This window comes from Alligator sinensis, unplaced genomic scaffold, assembly GCF_000455745.1.
Source record: "Alligator sinensis unplaced genomic scaffold, ASM45574v1 scaffold448_1, whole genome shotgun sequence".
Lineage (NCBI taxonomy): Eukaryota > Metazoa > Chordata > Crocodylia > Alligatoridae > Alligator > Alligator sinensis.
Window position 1 is genome coordinate 2,596,939 of NW_005841870.1, and position 20,245 is coordinate 2,617,183.

Here is a 20,245-nt window from a genome sequence, read left to right on the forward strand (position 1 = left end):
CCCCCTTAAGGTACGACCATCCCTCATGGACTCCCATCTCTTCTATCTTCTGGGCCCTCAGTGCCTCCCCCAATAATCTCCAAAGCTCATTGAAGTTGGCCCTTCTGAAGTCAAGGGCTTTAGTCTTGCTATAAGCCCTTGACACCCTGCACTGGATAATGAATTCCAGCAGGTGATGATCGCTATTGTCCAGGTGGTCAAGGACCTGCAGTTCCCTCACCAGGTCATCCCCAGTGGCCAGGACCAGGTCCAGCAAGGCGTTACCCCTAGTGGGGCTGTGCACTTCCTGGATAAGGTGAAGGTCCTGTAATACAGCCAGGAACCTACGCGAGCAGTCAGACCTGGCTGTCTGCTCCTCCCAGCAAATGTCGGGGTAGTTTAGGTCACCCATCACAATAACATCCCTTGACCTAACTGCCTCCATAAGCTGACCGGAGAAGTCCCAGTCCAGCTCTTCCCCCTGGTTGGGTGGTCTGTAGTAGACACCCACCGTAAGGTCCTTTTTGCCATGCCCCCCCTTGTAGTTTGACCCACAGTGTCTCCACCCGACCCTCCTCTAACCCGAAGCTAATCCTTGATGATGTGAGTTGCTCTTTGACATAGAATGTGACCCCCGTGCGTTTCCTCTCTGTCCTGTCCCTGCTATATAGGGTGTATCCCCGAAAGCCCACTGCCCAGTTGTGGGTAGGGTCCCACCAGGTTTCTGTGAGGCCTACTAAGTCTGGATTCTTACTCGCAATCAGGAGGCACAGTTCCTCTTGCTTGCTCCCCATACTACGAGCGTTGGTGTAGAGGCACTTGAGGCCTCCTGAGGGTGCACGTGCCTCCCCCTACTCCCAGGACTGTTGTGGCCCCCTACTCCCAGGACGTTGCACCTGCACCTCCAGTATCTGAAACAGTACGTTTCCTAAGAACTCATATCTGTTCATTGTCGATCCTGTCTGCATCACATCACCATTTGATATTGCTTTTATCCACAGTCTCTGATCCTCCCTGACATCTCTTGATGCATCTTCCATGTCTTCTGGCTGCACCAGGTAGGCCAGGATTCCATTGTGCTTCTGCCCCTTTCTGCCTCTCATCCAACATACTTTTTCTTCTGTTCTTGCTCTATCTCCCATTTCCCTCTGCTTCTGTCTTCCCTCTGGCCTTGTCCTCTTCCCATCACCTTTGCTACTTCTGTTGTTGCTTCCATCTTCTTTCCCATCTTTCTTCTCTGCTTCTCCAACTTTGTCCACTCCCCATCTGTCTCTAGATTTTGTTTCCTACTCTTCGTTTCACTTTCTACCTTCTGGTTACTTGCCACCACTACCATTGTTTTGAGCTTCAGGTTTCCCGCCTCCACTCCTTTCATCCTGATGCTCTGTCATTTCTTCAGGCATTGATCAGGCTTTCAGCTGGTCACTTGATCTTAGCCCAAGAAGCCAAGAAAATATGATGGGAACCTACCACAAAAATAGGTTAGTGCAACTCATCTGAATAAGACATATGTTTGCGCCCATTAAATGCAATCTTCTTCAGTGCCGACTCTTTTTCAACATTGCTCCCTCTGTTGCCTCCTTTCTCAGCCTGGTGCATATGATTAGTGTGGTCCCACCCTCCACGAGATGAAGTCAGACCAGGTTGCCCTGAATCTAATCTTTCATATAAATTTTTGGAGAATTCCAGGACTTGTGACAAGAACACCTAGTTCCAGTCATGAGTGGGGGCTAATTAGCACATGGATCTTTTGTGTATCTGAAATATACACACCATGCTGAACAGTACTGAGCTGTGGGGTCACTGTGGAGGGTGGTGCCACACTTATATTTGCCAGGCTGAGAGAGTGCGTGAAACAGGGATTCTGGGTGAATGTATGCAGTGTAATGACTCACCATGGATTTAAATGCTGTTGACTCTGGTAGGACCAAGCCCAGTGAACTATGTGGTAAATCGTTAGTCTTTTTTTACTTTGGATTAGTACTGTGCATAGTTTATACTAGATACAACTTGGCAGGGGAGATCCCATCATTATCATCAAGATAGTTTTTCCAGGGTGAGGCTTGTCCCTTGCACTTTGGACAGGCTGCGCTCTTCAAATTTCCCCAAATGCAGGAAAGTGCACTACACAATTTTGTGGTAGTGAGGAGCTGCTGTCTTGCTCCCCCCTGGCTTGCTCCTTGCCTTTTTGGCTAGGGGCAAGCGAGACTAGGAGGGATCCAAACCCCAGGGTCTCTGGGCCCTGGGCTTGCACGCAGGATGTCTGCCACAGAATTGGGGAGTATCTGAAGCCTCAGAATGATGGGGCTGGGAAGGAGGATACTTGCCCAGTGGTAGAGCCACATAGACTTGAATGGCACAGCTCTACTTAGTCAACATTTGGAACTTGACTCTTAGGCTTTGCCCAGTAGAATTCAGAACTGATTTGGTCCTAGGAAAGAAATTGAAAAAAAAAGTTTACCCTAGATACAAGTAGGTGCCAAAATGCTGCTCAAAAGTGTATTCATGAAACACCTGTGCTAAAAATTGCGGCAGTTAAAAAAAAAAAAAGGGGGTTATATGCATCAATTCTGGAGGAACTAAGTCTATGGGTACTATATGCAAATTGCTATGGCCATATTTAATTTCAAGGTTATTGTTTTCAAATTTGTTCCTCATGTCTACGTGCTCAGATAGAACGGGTGTGATTGTAAGGAAGTGGGCAAGGGGCTGTCGGGGCGGAAAAGTTAGAAGGAAGTAGACAGCAAAGGGCTACCTAACCCCCTCAGATTTAGTTTCCCTGATGTACCAGTGGGAGAGGGACAAATTCAAGGCAAACTTCCAATAATTAGATTCTATACTTGGAAAATTGTAACAAATTTATACATTTTCCATATATAGAATCTAATTATTGAGGGGGGGGGGCATCTTATAATTAGGGTCATCTTCTATTCAAGTAAATATGGTGATAGAGAAAGGCTTTTATGCAAAACCAAATGTGCTTAAGTCATTTTCTTTGTGCACTTTTTATTATTTCAGATATGTGGGACATTTAAGTAACCTACTCTCCCACAGTCCAAGTTTTCTGCTTGGTCTTGTTGAGAGCTCAATAATAAAAATAATAACAACTTTTGACATAATAGTCTATTCTCCCCTTAAAAGGGCTATAATATCACAAAGAAAATATGATGATTTCACTGGAGGGCAACAGTTGAAAGAAAAAATCTATAATTGGCAAATATCATACACGGAAAGGAAAATAGAAAGTAAGAGAAAATTAAATAGGTTCATGATACAACATGTGAACATTTCCCTTGATAGTTTGTCTATCAAATATTTTTCATACATGCGCATGCTAAAAAACATGAATTCAAGATTCCTGAACCATTCTCCAACTTCCCACTGCTAACCCCATGCTACGAGCATACATTTTTTATTAGCTCTGGTTTATTTTTATTTTTAGCTCCCTCTTCTTTTGTATTTTAAAGGCTGTACTTTAATGCACTAATATATTCTTGGTCATAGCAATGTTTTACTGTTGTTTGTTTTAGTGCACCCTTCACATCTACTTATGTTGCAATGACATTCTTTCTGGCATGGAAGTATTTAACATAATTTGTTAAGAGAAAACAGTAACGTGACTAACATTTTGTATAGTGCATTGTAATGTTTTTATTGAGGTTTTTGTTTGTTTTGTGTTGTTTTTTATATACATGTTGCCTTCTATTTATGATAAAGAAGGCAAAGTCAAGCAGATGTGGTCACATTATTTATTTGACTATTTATGTGTTTATTTATTTCTTTATTAGCATGAGTTCACAGTTATTTGATAGGCCGTTTTTTCCAGATTTCTCATCTATAAACAATATTTGAATTAAACAGACACAGCTCTGAATTTTAGCATAACATCAGGAAATTAGGCCCACATTTTTTTCTGTGTTTTTATGCTTGGCTTGTTTGGCTGTATTTTCAAAGATTTCAGTCTACTTTCATGTTCTATTTCCATGTGTAAATTTTAAATTTACAGATCTCACAGTGTGATTAATCAATTAGAGTTTTATTTGCTTGTACAAATATGGTTTGGGGCATATCCTGTTTGTCATTTGTGCATAGAAGTGCTCTAAAACATTTCATAGGGGATAGACTTTGGATTTTGAACATATGATAATTAAATTAATACATATATACTTTCATTTGAAAAAATGCATTTTGAAAACTACAACTGAAATGATAGGAGATGGATTAACATTATACATTAATTTAATTTTCTTGGTACTAGTGTCAGAAAAGCTTTACAGTATTTTGTTTCTAGTTGTTGCTATTTGCTGTGCTGTACATCTAGATGGAATTTTTTGAGAATTCATGTCACAACATAGTTAAAGTTATCCCATCTTACAGCTCCATAAATTAGAAATAAACAGAAATTTAGAAAATGAATCTACTGAGAAACATGCATTACATTTTTACTAAACATACTCATAATCTGATTTTGATGAAATGTATATTCAGTGAAGCAGTTTGAAAGAACATAGTTGTAAGGCCATGTAAGGTCATGAATGTAACATAGGAGTAAGGTCATGAATGTAAGATTATTGCTTGCAAATCCATGTTTCCCACATATTTCACTTGGACTAAAATTGAGTAAAAAAAAAAAGGGGGGGTATAAAAATAGTTTTGCTATGAAGTCACATCCATGATATACAGCAATAGATATACAGCAATAGTTGTGGTATGATAGGACAATGTAAGATGAAAGTATAAATATGTGATTAGTAAGATATGCTGAACTGTTAGATGGGAGAAAGAACAATAGAGTCACAGGATAATTGAAGGGAGGCTTACATTTATTATGTGGATATGTTGAACTACGCCTAAGTTCCACTTAGCTACTTATATCTGGGAGTTGTCTTGATTAAAGATTGCAAATACGTAAAAACGCTATACACAGTGGATTGGTTGTATTTTTTACATCTTCAATTTTTTTCTTGATGTTTGAGGGCTTTATTACACTTCGCATTTTTTGTTGCTCAAATGTTGACTGGTGTTAGTGGTAGCCCAAGTTTGGAATAGTCAAATCTTAAGGCCAAAAACCTTCTCTGACCATCCCCCACCTATGCAGCTGTGACTTGCCACTAGCGGGCTGGCAAGCAGAGGGCTGACTAGGAGCTACAGTTATGAGTTGCCACTACAAGACTGGTGAGCCAGGACAGGCTTCTGTCCCTGCTTTAGGTTGGGATGTGACAAAGGGGTTGTTGGGAAGGGGGTGGCAGCAACATGAAGCTGGGAAGTAGAGGGTTAATGAGATGTGCATGGGTAATAAAATGGGAGCTGAAAAGGAAATGGGGTTGGAGGAAGCGTGGTGAAATGAAGGAAGTCAGCCACTGAAGGATAAAATAAAAAGTTAAAAAAAAAGATTTAAAAAAGAAATAAAGAGGAAGTAAATAAAAGAAGGTCTCATGTTTAGATAAATTGGGATTGGGGTATAGGCGGGGTGCTGGTTTTGCTTTCTGGGGTGGCTGGGAGGTAGGAACAGTGAGGGAAGGCTCTTTTGGAGGAGCCTACTGCCCCTGCCCCAGGAAGGAAGCCCCAGGTCATGGGGACCTGATCCAGCCCCCTACCTTTTTCCCTCCCCACCCCTGCTAGATCCCACTCCTGGAACCATCTGTATCCTGCAAACTGGATAGCTGGCATGTGCTCTGGAAGCTATTTGTACTGGGTTGCACCTCTAGGCCAGGGACAGACATACACATAAACTAGTTTAAGTGATCAGAAACTGGTTTAAACCTGTAACAGAAGAGACATTCAGTGCAAATAAACCAGTTTCAAAATGGCTGAAACCAGTTTGAGATAAGCCTGGTTGAATGTAGTATCAGACTTAATTGATTTGGCTCAGACTGGTTTCTGCATTGTCTGTCTCAGACCCTTTGCTGGTTTGAGTTAAATCAGAGACCCCCGGCATCCCAGCATGCTCTCTGTGCGAGACTCTCTGCTCCAGCCCAGCCAGGCTGGCCCTGCCCCTCTGCTCTTCAGCCTGAGCAGGGACCAGCAGGAGCAGGGGTCTGGCCAGAGAGGGGTTTATTTCCCGCTCCCTGTGCCACTGGCAGGGACCCAAGCCAGGTCTTCCCACACCCCCCTCACTGCTGCAGCAGGCGGGCACCATGGCCCCTGAGGCAGAGGGGGGCAGGGAGCAGAGTTAGTTTCCCCTCTACACCACAGGCAGCTGGATGGCTCCCTGCCTGGAATAGGCCCCCGGCTGTCCCCTCCACTGGAGGGAGGAGGAATAATCTTGCTCCTGCCCCACCCCTCAGGGGTCCTGACTGGCTGTACCCCCTCCCCGCTGCTGCAGTGGGAGGGGACAGGGCCCTTACTGGGGGCAGCATCCTGCCACACTGTGGGAGAGAGCAAGCCCCATCCTGGCGAGGGGCTGAGCTGTGGGCTCGGGCTGTGCGCAGCAGCGCCAGGGTGTGGAGCGGGTCAGAACCTTACAGGCCCCCACAGCACCGCCACACTCCACAACAGCTCTGTCAGCCCCACAGGGAAGCCGTGTCAGGCTCCTGCCTGTCAGGCACTCACCGCCTGCCCCCTCTGAGCCCAGAGCAGTGGCTGCTGGGCCAGCAGACCCTGCTGCAGTGTAAGCAGCTGAATAAGCCTCTTCCTGCTGGGATGGGGCTTTCCCCAAGCATAGAGGTCGCTCGCACCATAGTGGGGTCGGCCCAGCCCAGCCTGACTGCCGCTTTGTGCTTTCTGCCCAGCCTGGCCACCACTGGCCCAGAGTACAGCGTCCAGGTAGCCACTGCTCTCTGCTCGGAGCTGGCTCCTTAGCGGAAAGAGGAGGCTTATTCAGCCACTGGCCACTGGGATTGCAGTGGGGGTCTGCCCAGCCTGGCCACAGCTGAAACTCAGGGGTGAATAACAAAGGCAGGGCATCCACTAATTGGGAGCCCTGGGGCTGCAGGGTAGCCCCTCCAGGAGTGCAAGTTTTGGGGCCAACAGCTGAATAAGCCCCTTCAGTGGCTTGCCCAAGTATAGAACAAGTGGCAGGGGCAGGGCCCTGCCCCGCCCAGCAGCTGGAGCGGGGAGCAGTGAGTGCGCAATTGGCAGGAGCCGGTCACGGCTTCCCATGCACATGGCACCCCCTGTCTGACCGCCCTCCTCCCGCTCCCTCCCAACCCCCTGCAGGCTGGAACTCTGCCAGCCTTCAGCGGGCTCATTGCAAAACTGCAAAATCCGTGGGTTCCTCTGCTAAAATGAGAAATCCCAAATTTCCTCCAGTAAAGGGGGAAATCCATGTTTTACTCCATTTTTCTGTGGGAAATGGAAAACCTGGATCCCCACTTAGTACCCTCTCCTGAAATTGTAGTTTGCAGCATTGTCAACCTCAGACATTCAAAACTCATGAATCAGGCCCCTAAAAATAAGATGTAGTTGCATATCTTGAGATTTTAAAAAGTTCAGAACATTTAGGACCTTCTTAGTTTTTGAGTCTTTAGAGTACATTGAAATCATATTTCAAGCTTTTTTCCATGTAAGCAACAAAAGCCAGGAATTTATAAAAGAATATGAAACAGATTTGTGTTTATCAGAACAACAAGAATTACAACAGTAAGAGAAATCCCAAATGTTCTAAGACTCACAATAAAATTATGAGATAGCAACACTGTGGACAATGCATCAATACTGCACCAGAGAGTGCCCAGGCCACATCTACATGAGATGCTACATTGCTATAGTAATGCACTACAGCGAAATAGCATCAGAGGGCAAAAACTGTGTTGCCACAGCTATGTTGCCATAGCAATGTGCTCCCTCACTATAGCTTTTTGCTACAGTGACATCATGGCCAAAAGTAACCACGTGCTACCTGCACGGCATAGTAATGGCTGTTACTACACCGTCATTTAGTACTTCCTAAACAACATAACAGCGGCACAATAGGGGCATGTGCAGATGTGTCCCCAGTGAAGCATGCCATGGCCACCCCATGCATGTTACCTTCTTAAGCAGGAGTAATGTAGTAGCTTCTCTATATTATATTCATTGGCAATAACAGCACTGCACTATGATAGCCAGTTCAGTGACTCCAACACACCTTGTACTTACGGACTATGTGGATTGGAGCCATGGCTCTTCATTATGCAAATACACAGAGCGTCTTTTATATATTTTCTTCCTAATCTATCCTTTCTTTATGGACTAGCTGTAGTTTGGCCCTTAAGAGCTTTTAAGTCTGTCTTGCATATGTGAAAAAGCATGTGGTTTTGATTTACCCTTAACAAAATGCATTGGGGTATCTGTCAGGTTCTACTGTCATCTTCCAAGAAAAATATATCTTTTTAAAGTGCTACTTACAATTCTCACGTTCTTGGGTTAAACCACAAAACCAAAACTCGTAAAGCCCTCACATACTACAGACCTCAAAGATAGACATGGTGAATGTTGCACCCTAGTGTAAATATTTTCCCAAACAAGAAGAAAATCAGTTTCATGTTTGTCTTCTTTTTCCATCACATTTGACTGAGCTATCAATTATCAAACATGATGCAAGTTCGAGTTAATAATAATAATCTCTGCCTATCTCTTGTTCTGTCTTGGACAACTTCCCAAAGCCCAACTAAAATGGGTGGCAACTGTGCCTGTCGGGGTTGTGTGAGGAAAGGGGATATATGGTGTGGGAGGTGGAGGGAATCAGAGGAAGCCACTTGATGCCTGTTCCCCTGTTGTCTTGGAGTATGTAGGGGCTATGGTCAGTGGAGATCCTGACCTATTGCAGTCCTTCCAAATCAATATGATTGCTATTTACAATATAAATACATTAATGTAGCTATATTATTCATCTATAATTGGTTGAAGTCTGAAATGAGTTCTGTGGGTTGGAAAATCCTTTGTGTATACTGGGGAGTATCTCCATCTGTGGGCTGAGAAGTGCAGTACCTAACCATCTGGGCTGTATCAGAAGATCTTAGAGAAATAAAAAGTGAAAATAGAGAAATTCTCCAGTTTATTTCTTCCAGGCTTCTAGAACAGCAAACATCTGTGAATATGAAGGAAATTGAGGGTAACACAGATTATTCATGCACCTTTGCCACCTGGAAGGGTGTCTGGTTATCTTCCCCCTGTCTATTTGAATTGGTCACTTGGAACAACAACTGTGATGATGCATGCTAAGAAGCTAATCATTTGCCTGGAATTTCTTCTTTGAACAAATGCAAATTTCTTCTTTCTTCTTTGAATAAATGCAAAAAGAATTTAATAAAGTACTGGAGTAAATCTGGGAGGCAAACAGGAGAGTTTAACAGGGGAGTTTCCTTGAAGTTGCCTGTTTACTGAAGTGAATGGAGAAAAGAAAACAAACTCTAAGAATTTCAAACTATTAATCTCACACATGTTCCTGATGTTGAGAGGTATTATTTGGATACAATGTATAGTTTGTGGACCTGCACTGTGAAATTTTTTTTTTTAATCTGGAGACGGTTCAGAAGAGAATGAGAATGATAAGAGATTTGGAAATATGATCTATGAGGTGAGGTTGAAAGAATGAGGTTGGTTGTATAAACAGGATGACGATGAATAGTTTTCCGTGGAAAAAGCAGGAAGGGCAAAAAGAAACCACCTTAACTTGCAGCAAAGAAGATTTAGATTATATATTAGCATTTATCTTAAAGTTTGCAAATGACAGAAATAGTGGTGGAATTGTAAATAACTGTGAGAACAGCTCATAAAGGGGGCTTGTCTGAAATACTTATATGTTAATGCAGACCGATGAAAGGGTTAGGATCAAATATGATAAACAACACAGGTTGGAGGAAAGTATCCAGGAATGGAGAATGAATGAAAGACTTATGTGTCTTGGTAACTGGCCAATTGAATATGGCCAGTGGAGTTCTGTACATATGAAGGTTAATGCAATTCTTGTATGTGTGAACAGGGAAGTATCTAGCGGGAGTAGAGAGCCCCTATTGCTGCTGTGTACAGCATTAATGGAACATCAGTATCATTAGATCTGGTTGAGGTATATCCTTGGGATCAACTGTCAAAAATGGCTGTGGTTATTACCTATTCAGATCTTCCTGGGCAAAGCATTTTCTCTCTCCCTTTTGGGGTTTGGAGAAACTCTTGCTTATTTTTTCAGCAGTATTTGTCCAACAATGGGGACAATTTCAGTTCCAAGTCAGTGGAACCTCTCTATACACCAGTCTTTCTCTCATGAGAAGGCTAAAGAACTCTTTTCCTTCTCAGGCAGGTGGCCATTAGCAGAAGAACCTGGGGGCTTCTAAGTTTATAGAGGCACCTGGCCAGAGAGCTCCAGCTTTTTTTCTTAGTGCTTTTTGAACCAGCCTAGAGAATAAACTTTTCCTCATTATTTTTAGGCAGATAGTTATGGATAGTTATCTTCCTGCAACCAAAGGGCCTGGACTCTGGCCCAGGAGGCCTCTTCTAGCCCTATGGTCCTATGTGTTTAGCTCAGGCTTGTCCAACATACAGGCTGTGGCCCACCATGCGGCCCTCCAAGCCGTTTTCTGAGGCCCAAGGTGCTGTGACAGAAAATGAAAGTAAACGCTGTACTTTTGTTCCGGGGGGGAGGGGTGATGTGATACCTCTTCCTGTGAGGTCTTTGAATATGGCTCGCCGGCCCGCTCGGTGATAAAAAGTTCATGATCCGGCCCCACATTCAAAAAGGTTGGACACCCCTCGTTTAGATGGTAGCTCAGAACCAGTTGGAACATGACTCTAAGTTACCTACAGTTTCTGTACTGCCTGAACATATTGATGTCAGCCTTCTGCTGACATTGATGAAGAAATGCAACGTTGCCTCAGATATGCAAGTACAGCCTTTGGATGCCTGAGGAAACGGGTGTTCGAAGATTGTGACATCAGGTTTGAAACCAAGCTCATGGTTTATCAAGCAGTCCTGATCCCTACTTTACTGTACAGAGCTGAGATGTGGACATGTGCAGGAGAGATCTCAAGTCACTGGATAAATACCATCAATGCTGCCTGCAGAAGATCCTTCGAATCCAGTGGGAAAACAGATGCATCAACATCAGCATCCTCTCGCAAGCAAACACCACAAGCATCGAGGTGATGGTCATCCAACATCAACTTTGTTGGGCCGGCCATTTTGAATTATAAAAAGTTAGGGTTGGAAGGGACATCAGGAGGTAATTTAGTCCAACCCCCTGCTCAAAGCAGGACCAACCCCAACTATATCATCCCAGCCAAAGCTTTGTCTAGCCAGGGTTTGAAAACCCCCAAGGATGGAGTTTCGGTAAATCATCTGGATGTTGGATTCCAGACTCCCAAAGCAAGTTTTATTCTCTCAGTTCAGTCAAATTGTATACTCAAGAGAGCAGAGAAAATGTTTCAAAGATGTCCTTCAGGCCAGCTTGAAAAAATGCAACATCGACATCAACTCTTGGGAGACTATTGCCCAAGACCACCCCAAACGGAGGAAAAATCTGCTGCAAGGACCTGAGTACTTAGAAACCTTATGATGACAACAAGAGATGGAAAAGTGGGAACAGCAAGAACAGCGTGTTGCATACTGGACCAAGAATCCAGGTGCACTTACCCCACACACAAACAGGTGCCTGAGTTACTGTAGAACCTGTTGATCCTGGATTGTCCTTGTCAGTCATCTTTAGACCCATAGATAAGGCAGTCATGGAAGATAGATAATCATCCTCAGTTGTGAGGGCCTGCCAATGATAATGAACATGTTGAACTAGGGGGAAGCTCTTTCTGTTATCTCTGCCTCCTGTGATTTCTCTTGCTAAAGTAGCTTAATTGTTTTTGGAAACCAAGGAGAAGTATAACAGTTTTGTTTTGGCAGAATGTTTTGTTCAAAATTTGAATGGACTGTAAATATATTTGAGCACATTTTCAGATTCCTAATTCTGATAGCTGGCAGTGTCTGAATTCAGAGATACTGTGGGCTGGATACTGGTAGCTTCCCTGATCTGTTTTAGAACAAATGGCAATTTGCTTTACTACAAATTAATGAGGTATTGTGTTAATTAAAAAGTTTGTACTTTGCAAAAAGTAACATGCTGTGTAAAAATGACATCATGAGATTCCACATTTGTCTTTCAATGACTTCCAGCACAAATGTGCTTTTTTTAATAGGCAAAACAGTGTTTTATTCTCGTGAGTTATACAGGCTTGCTCTGAAATCCAAATGTCTGGCTGTGTTCACACACAAATCTACAAAGGTTCTAAAGCTGAAACTTAACAATTCTTTTGATGATGGGTTCCAGTACGCACACTATCATAATCTGTGTTGTCTGGCTGTCCTACACTAGCATGAGTAAAATGTGTATGACAGTTAGCAACATTTGTAAGTAAGATTCTCAACACTTGCATGGAGCAGGTTTGTTGTATAAGGTGTCATTTTAATAAACTCAGTTTCAGGTTGTGTTTTTTTTTAATACATCTTCATTTCTGGGTATACCTGCACTTATGCATTTCCTGGTTTGAGGTGGGACTATTCCAACAAGTGCATATGTTGAAGTTTTGCATAGTGTTCTTCTGGTGGCATTTGTGGCCAACAATAAAGCAGGGAAATGATGGAAATATACAAAATCCATGTGTTGTGAGATTTCTGGAATAAAATAGCTATCTAACTTAGTGCATTCCACTTCCTTCTTTCCCATATTTCCACACCTCAGTACTACATGTAAGTTACTGCTGTTATAAAGTGACTTGACATGAAACAGCAATGATGAAGTCCTCTGTGGAGCTACAGACATCGGAGAAAACACACAAAGCAGTTCTGAAAACATGGGTGTAACGCCTGTCCCAGCTGTGCTGTGACACCTGTGAATCTGCAGAGCTCTGCAAGATCTGCAGGTGGAAATATCAGACTGTAAAGATTGCCCCTTTTGCTGTTGGCCTGTGGAAGTAAAGGATGGAACAGTAGGGAGTGTTGAAGAAGAGAGCAGAGGACCATAGAATCAGGGAAGTATGCTAAACATGCATCTTAATTTCAGGAAGCTCCATAGGCTCCTACTGGCTTCTTTTGAAGTATCTTGTCCATCCCCATCCCTCCCTACCCTGTCCCCCTAATCTGGCTACAAGCTGTGCCCCCTAAAACATTCAGGGTTCTGGGAATATTCAGATATATCTGCAATAAATGCAGAAAGATAAGTTCCTTGAGAGGGGGTTACAAAAGTTGATGGGAGAATTTATCCACCCCAAAATAAATGGGTTGACAAAATAGGTGACTAGCAAGGAGAGGACAAGAGCTCTCAAGGACTTGTCAATGTTAGTGGTGAGTAGAAGAAGCAGTATTGCCAGAAGTATGGGAAAGAAGGAGGAATGAGTTAGGGAGGGAATTTATGATGACTGATAAAAAAGACTAGGACATAAAAAGAGAAGGAGAGGTCTGTGTAATATAGGGGGCAAATTACATTTAGTGTTTGGGAGCATATGAACAATATTATGTCACCCAACACAAGTTTCCCATTACCACCAACTGATCTAGGTGGCTCACCATAAAGTCCAAGGATAGTTTAGTCTTCAGACAAACATACTTCTTGACCCCTCTCTTGAGATGTTCATTGTGGTTTCCAGTTGTGCTGTGGATTTTTGTCTCCGCTGGTAATTGGAGTGGGATTACTCTGCTCGATTTATGTAGGATGCAATTGGAAAAGTATACACAAGCATCTTGTGATTTCTGTCAGTTTGGATTGGGTTCAATTAATGATCTTTGAGTAGAAAGCTCCATACCTTTTTTCCAAAGCTTGTGCTATCCTGGCTGTCAGTTGTCTTCTTGCAAATTTGCTGAGTAGAATTGTCGTTTACAATGTCGACTTTGTTGCAGTTTCCAGATTCTTACAAGAATCAAACAAACCTCAGTCAAGTTTGATGCAAGCTCCTCAGCTCCCTCTGACACAGTCCAAATCTCTGTTCAGTTGCTGGCTCAACGCTTGGCATTTCTACAGTAAATAATGTTGCATTTTAGTTACTGTTTATGAAATGTTAAGGATTCCATGGTACGGTGAGGAGAAAGGATGCACATGGAAAAATATTTTTCTTGATGTGTGGACATGCCTTCAGAAGCATGGACCAATATGCTGTCCAAATAATTTAGTCTCTGGAAATTTTTAGAATTGGTCTCTAATTCATTAAAGATATTTCACTGAATTCTCCATCACTGGCTTGTCATACATAGTCTTCAACAATGGAATGTGAAACTGGAAAATGACTCGGATGCATGGCAACTTATGTGATGCTTTTTTATGTTGGTGTTACAAGTACATTTTGCTGCATTAGTGAATGCCAATGCTGACTGAAATTCCAACAGTTTCTTTCACAACCCATTTAATCTCAAAAACTGAGTGCCTATTTTTGTTGATGAAAGTGAAAAGGTTTATAGAATCAGTGTCAACTCATTGAAAAAATGATGGAATGACTCTAAAACTGAATGATGGGTTCCTTGTTTAATGCCATTTAATAACTATCAGATTCAATCAGGTGGCTAATTCTTTTTTTCTAACTGCTTGCCTAGTAAATCAAAATGAGTTATTTCTGATTCATATGCTGTCATCAGTAACAAGGAAACTTCAGTTAGAACTTAGTTAATAATTCAGTAGAACAGAATCCATCTCAGACTCCCAGAGCTTTGTAGGCTTTGGGGAGTTGACAGGAGTGCATTTTAATAAAAACATGTTTAATTATCCTATAGCTTATAGCACCACAGGTATACTTGGCAGTTATCAAAAAAATCAAATGAAAGATCCTTGCCTTAGGATCTTACAATTTATATTAGATAGAATAGAAGTAGGGAGGAGCATTAAAGGGAAAGGTAAATGATAGGTAGGTGAAGCATTAGAACAGAAAAATAATTAGACCATTAGAAAAGAGCATATAGCAGTGGGTTTCAGCCTGTGGTGAGCATAGAGCAGTGGGTTTCAGCCTGTGGTCTACAGACCCCTGGAGGTCTGCAGACTATGTGTAGGAGTACACAAAAGATGACTAAGGTCAATCAAAGGTATGTAAATGCCCACACTTATAGTTCAAAGGGGTCTGCACCTCCATTCAAATTTTTTTAGGGGTCTGCAAATGAAAAAAGGTTGAAAACCACTGGCAAAAAGCCACTTCACCTGAAGGTAGAGAAGAATTGAGTGAGTTATCAAAGCCAGAGCACAGATCCAAAAGAATAAGGATGAGAAGAAGCAGCTCTAGGAAAAAATTGACATTGATGAGAGCTGTCTTGAGCTGTTTAGAGTAAAAGCTATGGCACAGATTTCAGATGATCAGATTTGTCACTCAAGTCACAAATTATATGACTCATGCTACTCACATGGTATATCTCTTTAATAAAAGGTACTGTTTGTAAATCCAACTATTTAAGTTGGTCTAATAAAAGATATCAGATTCACCCAAAGAACCTTGTCTGTTTGTAAATCAGCACTTTTCTTATCATAGTAGACTTTTAGGGCTAATTCCTATTTCCCTTTAGGCCTCTAAAGGGGACATATACAGCTGTATAACTGCAGTTTTTGGTACCTAAATCCAATGTGTGATTGAGCTCTGGGTGCTGAAGTGTGAGTGCTTTAGTTGCAGAAGAATCATGACTAGCAGGTGTTTGGTATAAGAAGGAAAAGAAGGTCAAGCATTTAACTTCTTGGTTAGGGCACTTCCCTAGGGAGCAGGAGGCCCAGAGTCTAGGCTTGCCTCATCCGGACCAAATTTGAACCTGTATGTTTTGTTTTAATAGCACTTTATTGTTATTGTTCTTTTTTATTTTAAATACCTGTCACATGGAAGAATTCACTTTATGGAATTTAATACCAGTAAAAGTTAATGGCACATAGCGGGTATGTCTACATGTTGCCATATGGTGATGTTGTTACTGCACTGTGCTTTAGTACTTCCTTTTGGATGTAATAAAACACAGTGCAGTAACTGCCTGTACTGTGCCATAGGGACGGTACACACTTAAATTTCCCTGCTATGTCACCATAGTGGCATGCTATAAGCAGGGAGTGCACTGCTATGGCAACATAGCTACCAATCATGTAGACCTGCATGATAGCTATGTTGCTGTAGCACACCATACAGTGATGTAGCACGTCACTATGTTGCTGTAGGGCAACGTGTGGACATGTCCAGGAAGTACATATGCTCATATTCCTGGTATAATTCAAAATATTTTCCTTCATAATTTGTCTTAATTGGCTTTCTCTTGACCCAGAAGTTTTCCTTCTTAAGTCAAATATGCTCAGATCTGTTTGAGTATATACTGAAGATTTAGTTTCTAAAACTGTTCATGAGGTAACAGATCTTGAAAAATGGCCAATTTGAGAAGAAACAGTAAATAAAGTGGAATTTTCAGATTAATTTGGATTAATTGGATTAACTTAACTGATTTTTTTTTTTTTTTTTAGAATGATTTCTGAAACTCTTAACCTTGGACTATTTTAAATACCTTTTTAATGAGGTTTATTCAACTATGTGCTTGTCTAAGCAAAGTTCACTGGCTGAAAAAAAAATCTCTGTTGAAACTATATGTTCTTTTCTTTCTGACCTACAGCTCACTACAGCCACCTTGGATGGCAAACTCCAGTTGTTTCTGCCCTGACCGTTCGTGGAATATTGGCACTTGAGAATAATGGCTCACTGAGAACAAGATAATCAGTAACTGGTCAAACAGCACAATATTACTTTTTGAACTACATTTAAAAAAACCTGTTTCTGTAAATTCAAACTGTGTTCACAGGTTACTACTGTGTAGAAACAATCTGTCACTTTTATTGGAAAAGTAAAGCCAAAAGACCATGAGATACAAAAGCACCCATGCTGACCTCATACAACCAAGCACTATAACTTTAATGGACTGTTTGCATGCTTAAAATGTCATGTGCTATAATGCTTTGCCTAGGCTTTTCTTCTGCAGATTGGTGACACAATTAAAATAGCAGTTCTTCCACATTTTAAACAGGAAGTCTGCCTGTTACCCGTGACTTGAAATAGTCTCAAAGACAGGAGAGTTTCTCCTCATTCATTATATTGCAGCCATGCTGGAACAATCCATACCATTGCAACTCTAATGCAGTTACTGGAAGCAGCAGAATTTTGCCTTCATTTATTAAGAGCCAGTATGATTCACAGCCGTTTGTATTGCTGTACTCATTAAGTGCTTCTGTTATTTCTTAGAGAATCTGTAAAAAGGGCTTAATTTTGAAGGATTTGTCTTTGTTACAAAGTTAACTTGTTGCTTTGTTTTCATAATATACTTATGTTTAACTTTGTTGTGACACTAGACAGGTCCCTTTTGCTACTCTTTAGGGAAAAAAAAAAGGAAAGAAGGAGATTTGTTTAGTTGTTCAAATAGTGATTAGGTTTTTTTCTGTAGAAAAGTGCTGATTCTTTTTGTACCATTCCTAGCTATGCCGCTTTACATGCCCTAATCTTTGAAAAGTATGCTAAATGCTGTTTTGAATAATAAACTGGTGTTCCAATTATTCATTGTCTCTGACTCTTCAAGGCTGGGCAACATATGCGTGGTTCAACTTCTTATGAATTATGCTGCCAAACCAACCGAATTTAACAGGACCAAGGATCACAAATGTTGTATAATAATCCTCTAGTCTAGTCAGCTCACTTGTGCCTGGATGACTTATTACACACAACTGAATTTACTTCTCATGCCATTTACTCCCTTTTTAAAAAAAAAACCCATGAGAGATAAATATGGGATTCCTACCCTAACTGAACAAATTAATAGACAGCAGTGTTGCAGTGATCTTTTCAATACTGTTATAGAGATTATAACAAGGTGGGGGTTCCAGGGGTGGCCATGATGCCCCTGGCAGGCTCTGTGACTATGCCCTTCTCTGCCCCTAGGGCACCTTCTTGTCTCGTCTGCCACACCTTGATGCAATAATGCTAGATAGGAAGGCTGCCCCCAGACCTTTGCATAGCCCTGGTTCCACTGAACCCCCACTAGAGGCCCAGCGATAGGCCTAGGACTGCAGAGGCCCAGCAAGGAGCTTAGGATCAGTGAGGACTAGTAGGGTGCTAGGAACATCCAGGGTGGCCCTCTGTGCCCCTGCCAGCCAGGGCTGCTCTGACCTGGCTGAACATGTTATGGTCCCAGGAGCATGTGCAAATGGCACGCCCAGAGCAATAAACTCTGGTTTGATAAGCACCAGAGTTTATTCCATTGCATTAATATGCATGTGTAGACACACCCATGGTCAGAATAGGTAAGGTATCTATTAACTCTTTGGGTTCTACTAACAAAAAGTAGTCTACTACTATGGAATTCTGCTGATACTTAAAAGCTAATTCACTTAAACATAGCCTGCAAGTTGTGCCTTCGTTACCGTCTTCAGCACCAGGATTTATCTGCCTGGAGTGTAAAGAGTCACATTAACATGGGGTTAGCTGTAGGGCTAAACCAGAGAAAAAATAAGTGTTTTCTCTGTCTCAGATCCTTCGGTAAATTTTATAAGCATATTCTGAAACTTGTACTTAAGTCAGTGGCAAATTCCTGATTTTAATGGGTGCATGATCAGCTGCATAATAAGTATAGCATGAATAGTGGCCATGTGAGTTTTCCCACAGAGTGCCCTGTATTGTGACACTATATGGAAAGGACCTCCATCTGTGAGTGAAGACAGTTTCAATGTTCATTCAGTGCTGGACATCTCATCGGAGATTGTTTCTAAGGTCACTAATAAGAGCTTATTATTACAGTTGTGTTTGATACCTTGATTGGGATTTGAACATACTGCCAGCTCGTTTCATGAGGCCTACTCAACAACTGTCAGTAAGTACTCAAGTTCAATTATTACCAATCTGTAGCATGATTTAGGAGTAAAATGACCTGAGAACTCATGATCCAGGAAATATTCTGTATTTCGAGTCCTCCATGCTGTTCAGCTACTTGCCTGTTATGCTACAAGGAAAAGAGTGAATAAGATTAGCAATGACATTTGGAACACAAAGTTTTCCAGAGCTCTGATGTAATTTTCTCACGCATTTCATCAACACTCTTTAGTCTCTTGCCCTGCCTCATTGGCAACATTCTGTCCCCACTATTTCATAAAGGACTTGGCAAAAGAAAACTGCCTTCTGAAATAATGGAGGCAACATGCCTTCATCAAAAAGTCTCCTGATGACTAAAAGACTGCACTGGATCTTGCCCGTATGACATTATTACTATGTGCATAACCTGGCACTTACAATTGCCTTATCTATAGAAACGAATGGCCTATTCGCCAAGCTTCAGATTGTCTATTTCCTTTAATTTAGGCATTGCCTTGCCTAACCTTTTAAGCAGCTCTCCAAAAGACCCAGTTAGGCACCAAGGATCCCCACATATATCATCCTGGAGAGGCTTTTGAGGCACTTAAGAGTGTTTAGGCACTCTGTTCAGAGAATGGGGAACATTAAGAGAATGGGGAGCATAAGGTTCCTTCCTGGTTGTCTAAGTAGCCATTTTTGGTCATTTACAGGGTATTTTTGACACTTACATGCCCAGAGGAATTCTATTCCTGGAACTTCTCTGGAACACTAGCAGTAAATCATTAAACATGTGATATTAATATTTTTTTATTTCTTTAAACAGATATTTCAGTCCACAAGATTAAGTTTATGATGTTCCATGAAAGCCATGTGTTGCTAAGAAGAAGAATTCAGATAATACGGGTAGGCCAAACACATCCTTGTTTTAATTCCAATGACATCAATGAATGGAATTACACCAAGGATTAATTTGGTTTAATATATGTGAATAATATGGAATGCACTCTGGTCCTATGTGACTTTACACATCCAGACTGATTTTGTGTCAGCCAAAGGTAAATGAGCCAAAACATACATTAGAGTTTTTAGTCCACCCTGAGAAATGTTTGCACATCACTTATTAATATTAATACCTAAGTCCACACTTGCACTTTCTTCTAAATGAGGGAGGGCAGGTTTGTGCTTGGTTGTTATTTTGTGAAGTGCACCCTTGTCCTTTGAATCTACTGAGGTCCCTTCCCACCCTAAAAATCTATGAAATCTAAGAGTGGGGCAGATCATTCCCGTACCAAGTTAGCTCTTAATGTCACCACTAAATGCAGGTGTTTCTTTTCTACAGGGACAGTTAATGGATTCGGCTTTCTCAGTGGAGACAAGGCACTATTGTTATTACTGAGATGGAGCTATATGAGGACAGCAGCAAGTGAGCAAGGTTATAATATTGCCATTGCTTAGCTAGATTATGGTAAAAACTATTTGTGCTATGTCTCCACTGGAATTGCATGAAGGTGCATTAGTTATTCTTCTGTAAGAA

The 20,245-nt window shown here is 41.8% G+C and overlaps 1 protein-coding gene and 1 non-coding gene across 2 annotated transcripts in view; both read left to right on the forward strand.

Moving 5' to 3' along the window:
• Window positions 1–17,403, forward strand: part of WDR27 (WD repeat domain 27) — a 271,099-nt gene extending 253,696 nt beyond the window's left edge. Inside the window, exon 26 of the mRNA XM_025194665.1 lies at window positions 16,493–17,403. Coding sequence (XP_025050450.1) covers window positions 16,493–16,540 — 48 coding nt within the window. The 3' untranslated portion in view covers window positions 16,541–17,403. The remainder of the gene's footprint in view (window positions 1–16,492) is intronic.
• LOC112548674 lies at window positions 1,983–2,150 on the forward strand. Its single transcript, XR_003092313.1, has one exon. It is a non-coding gene; the product is annotated as a U1 spliceosomal RNA (small nuclear RNA).
• Window positions 17,404–20,245: the final 2,842 nt, after the last annotated feature.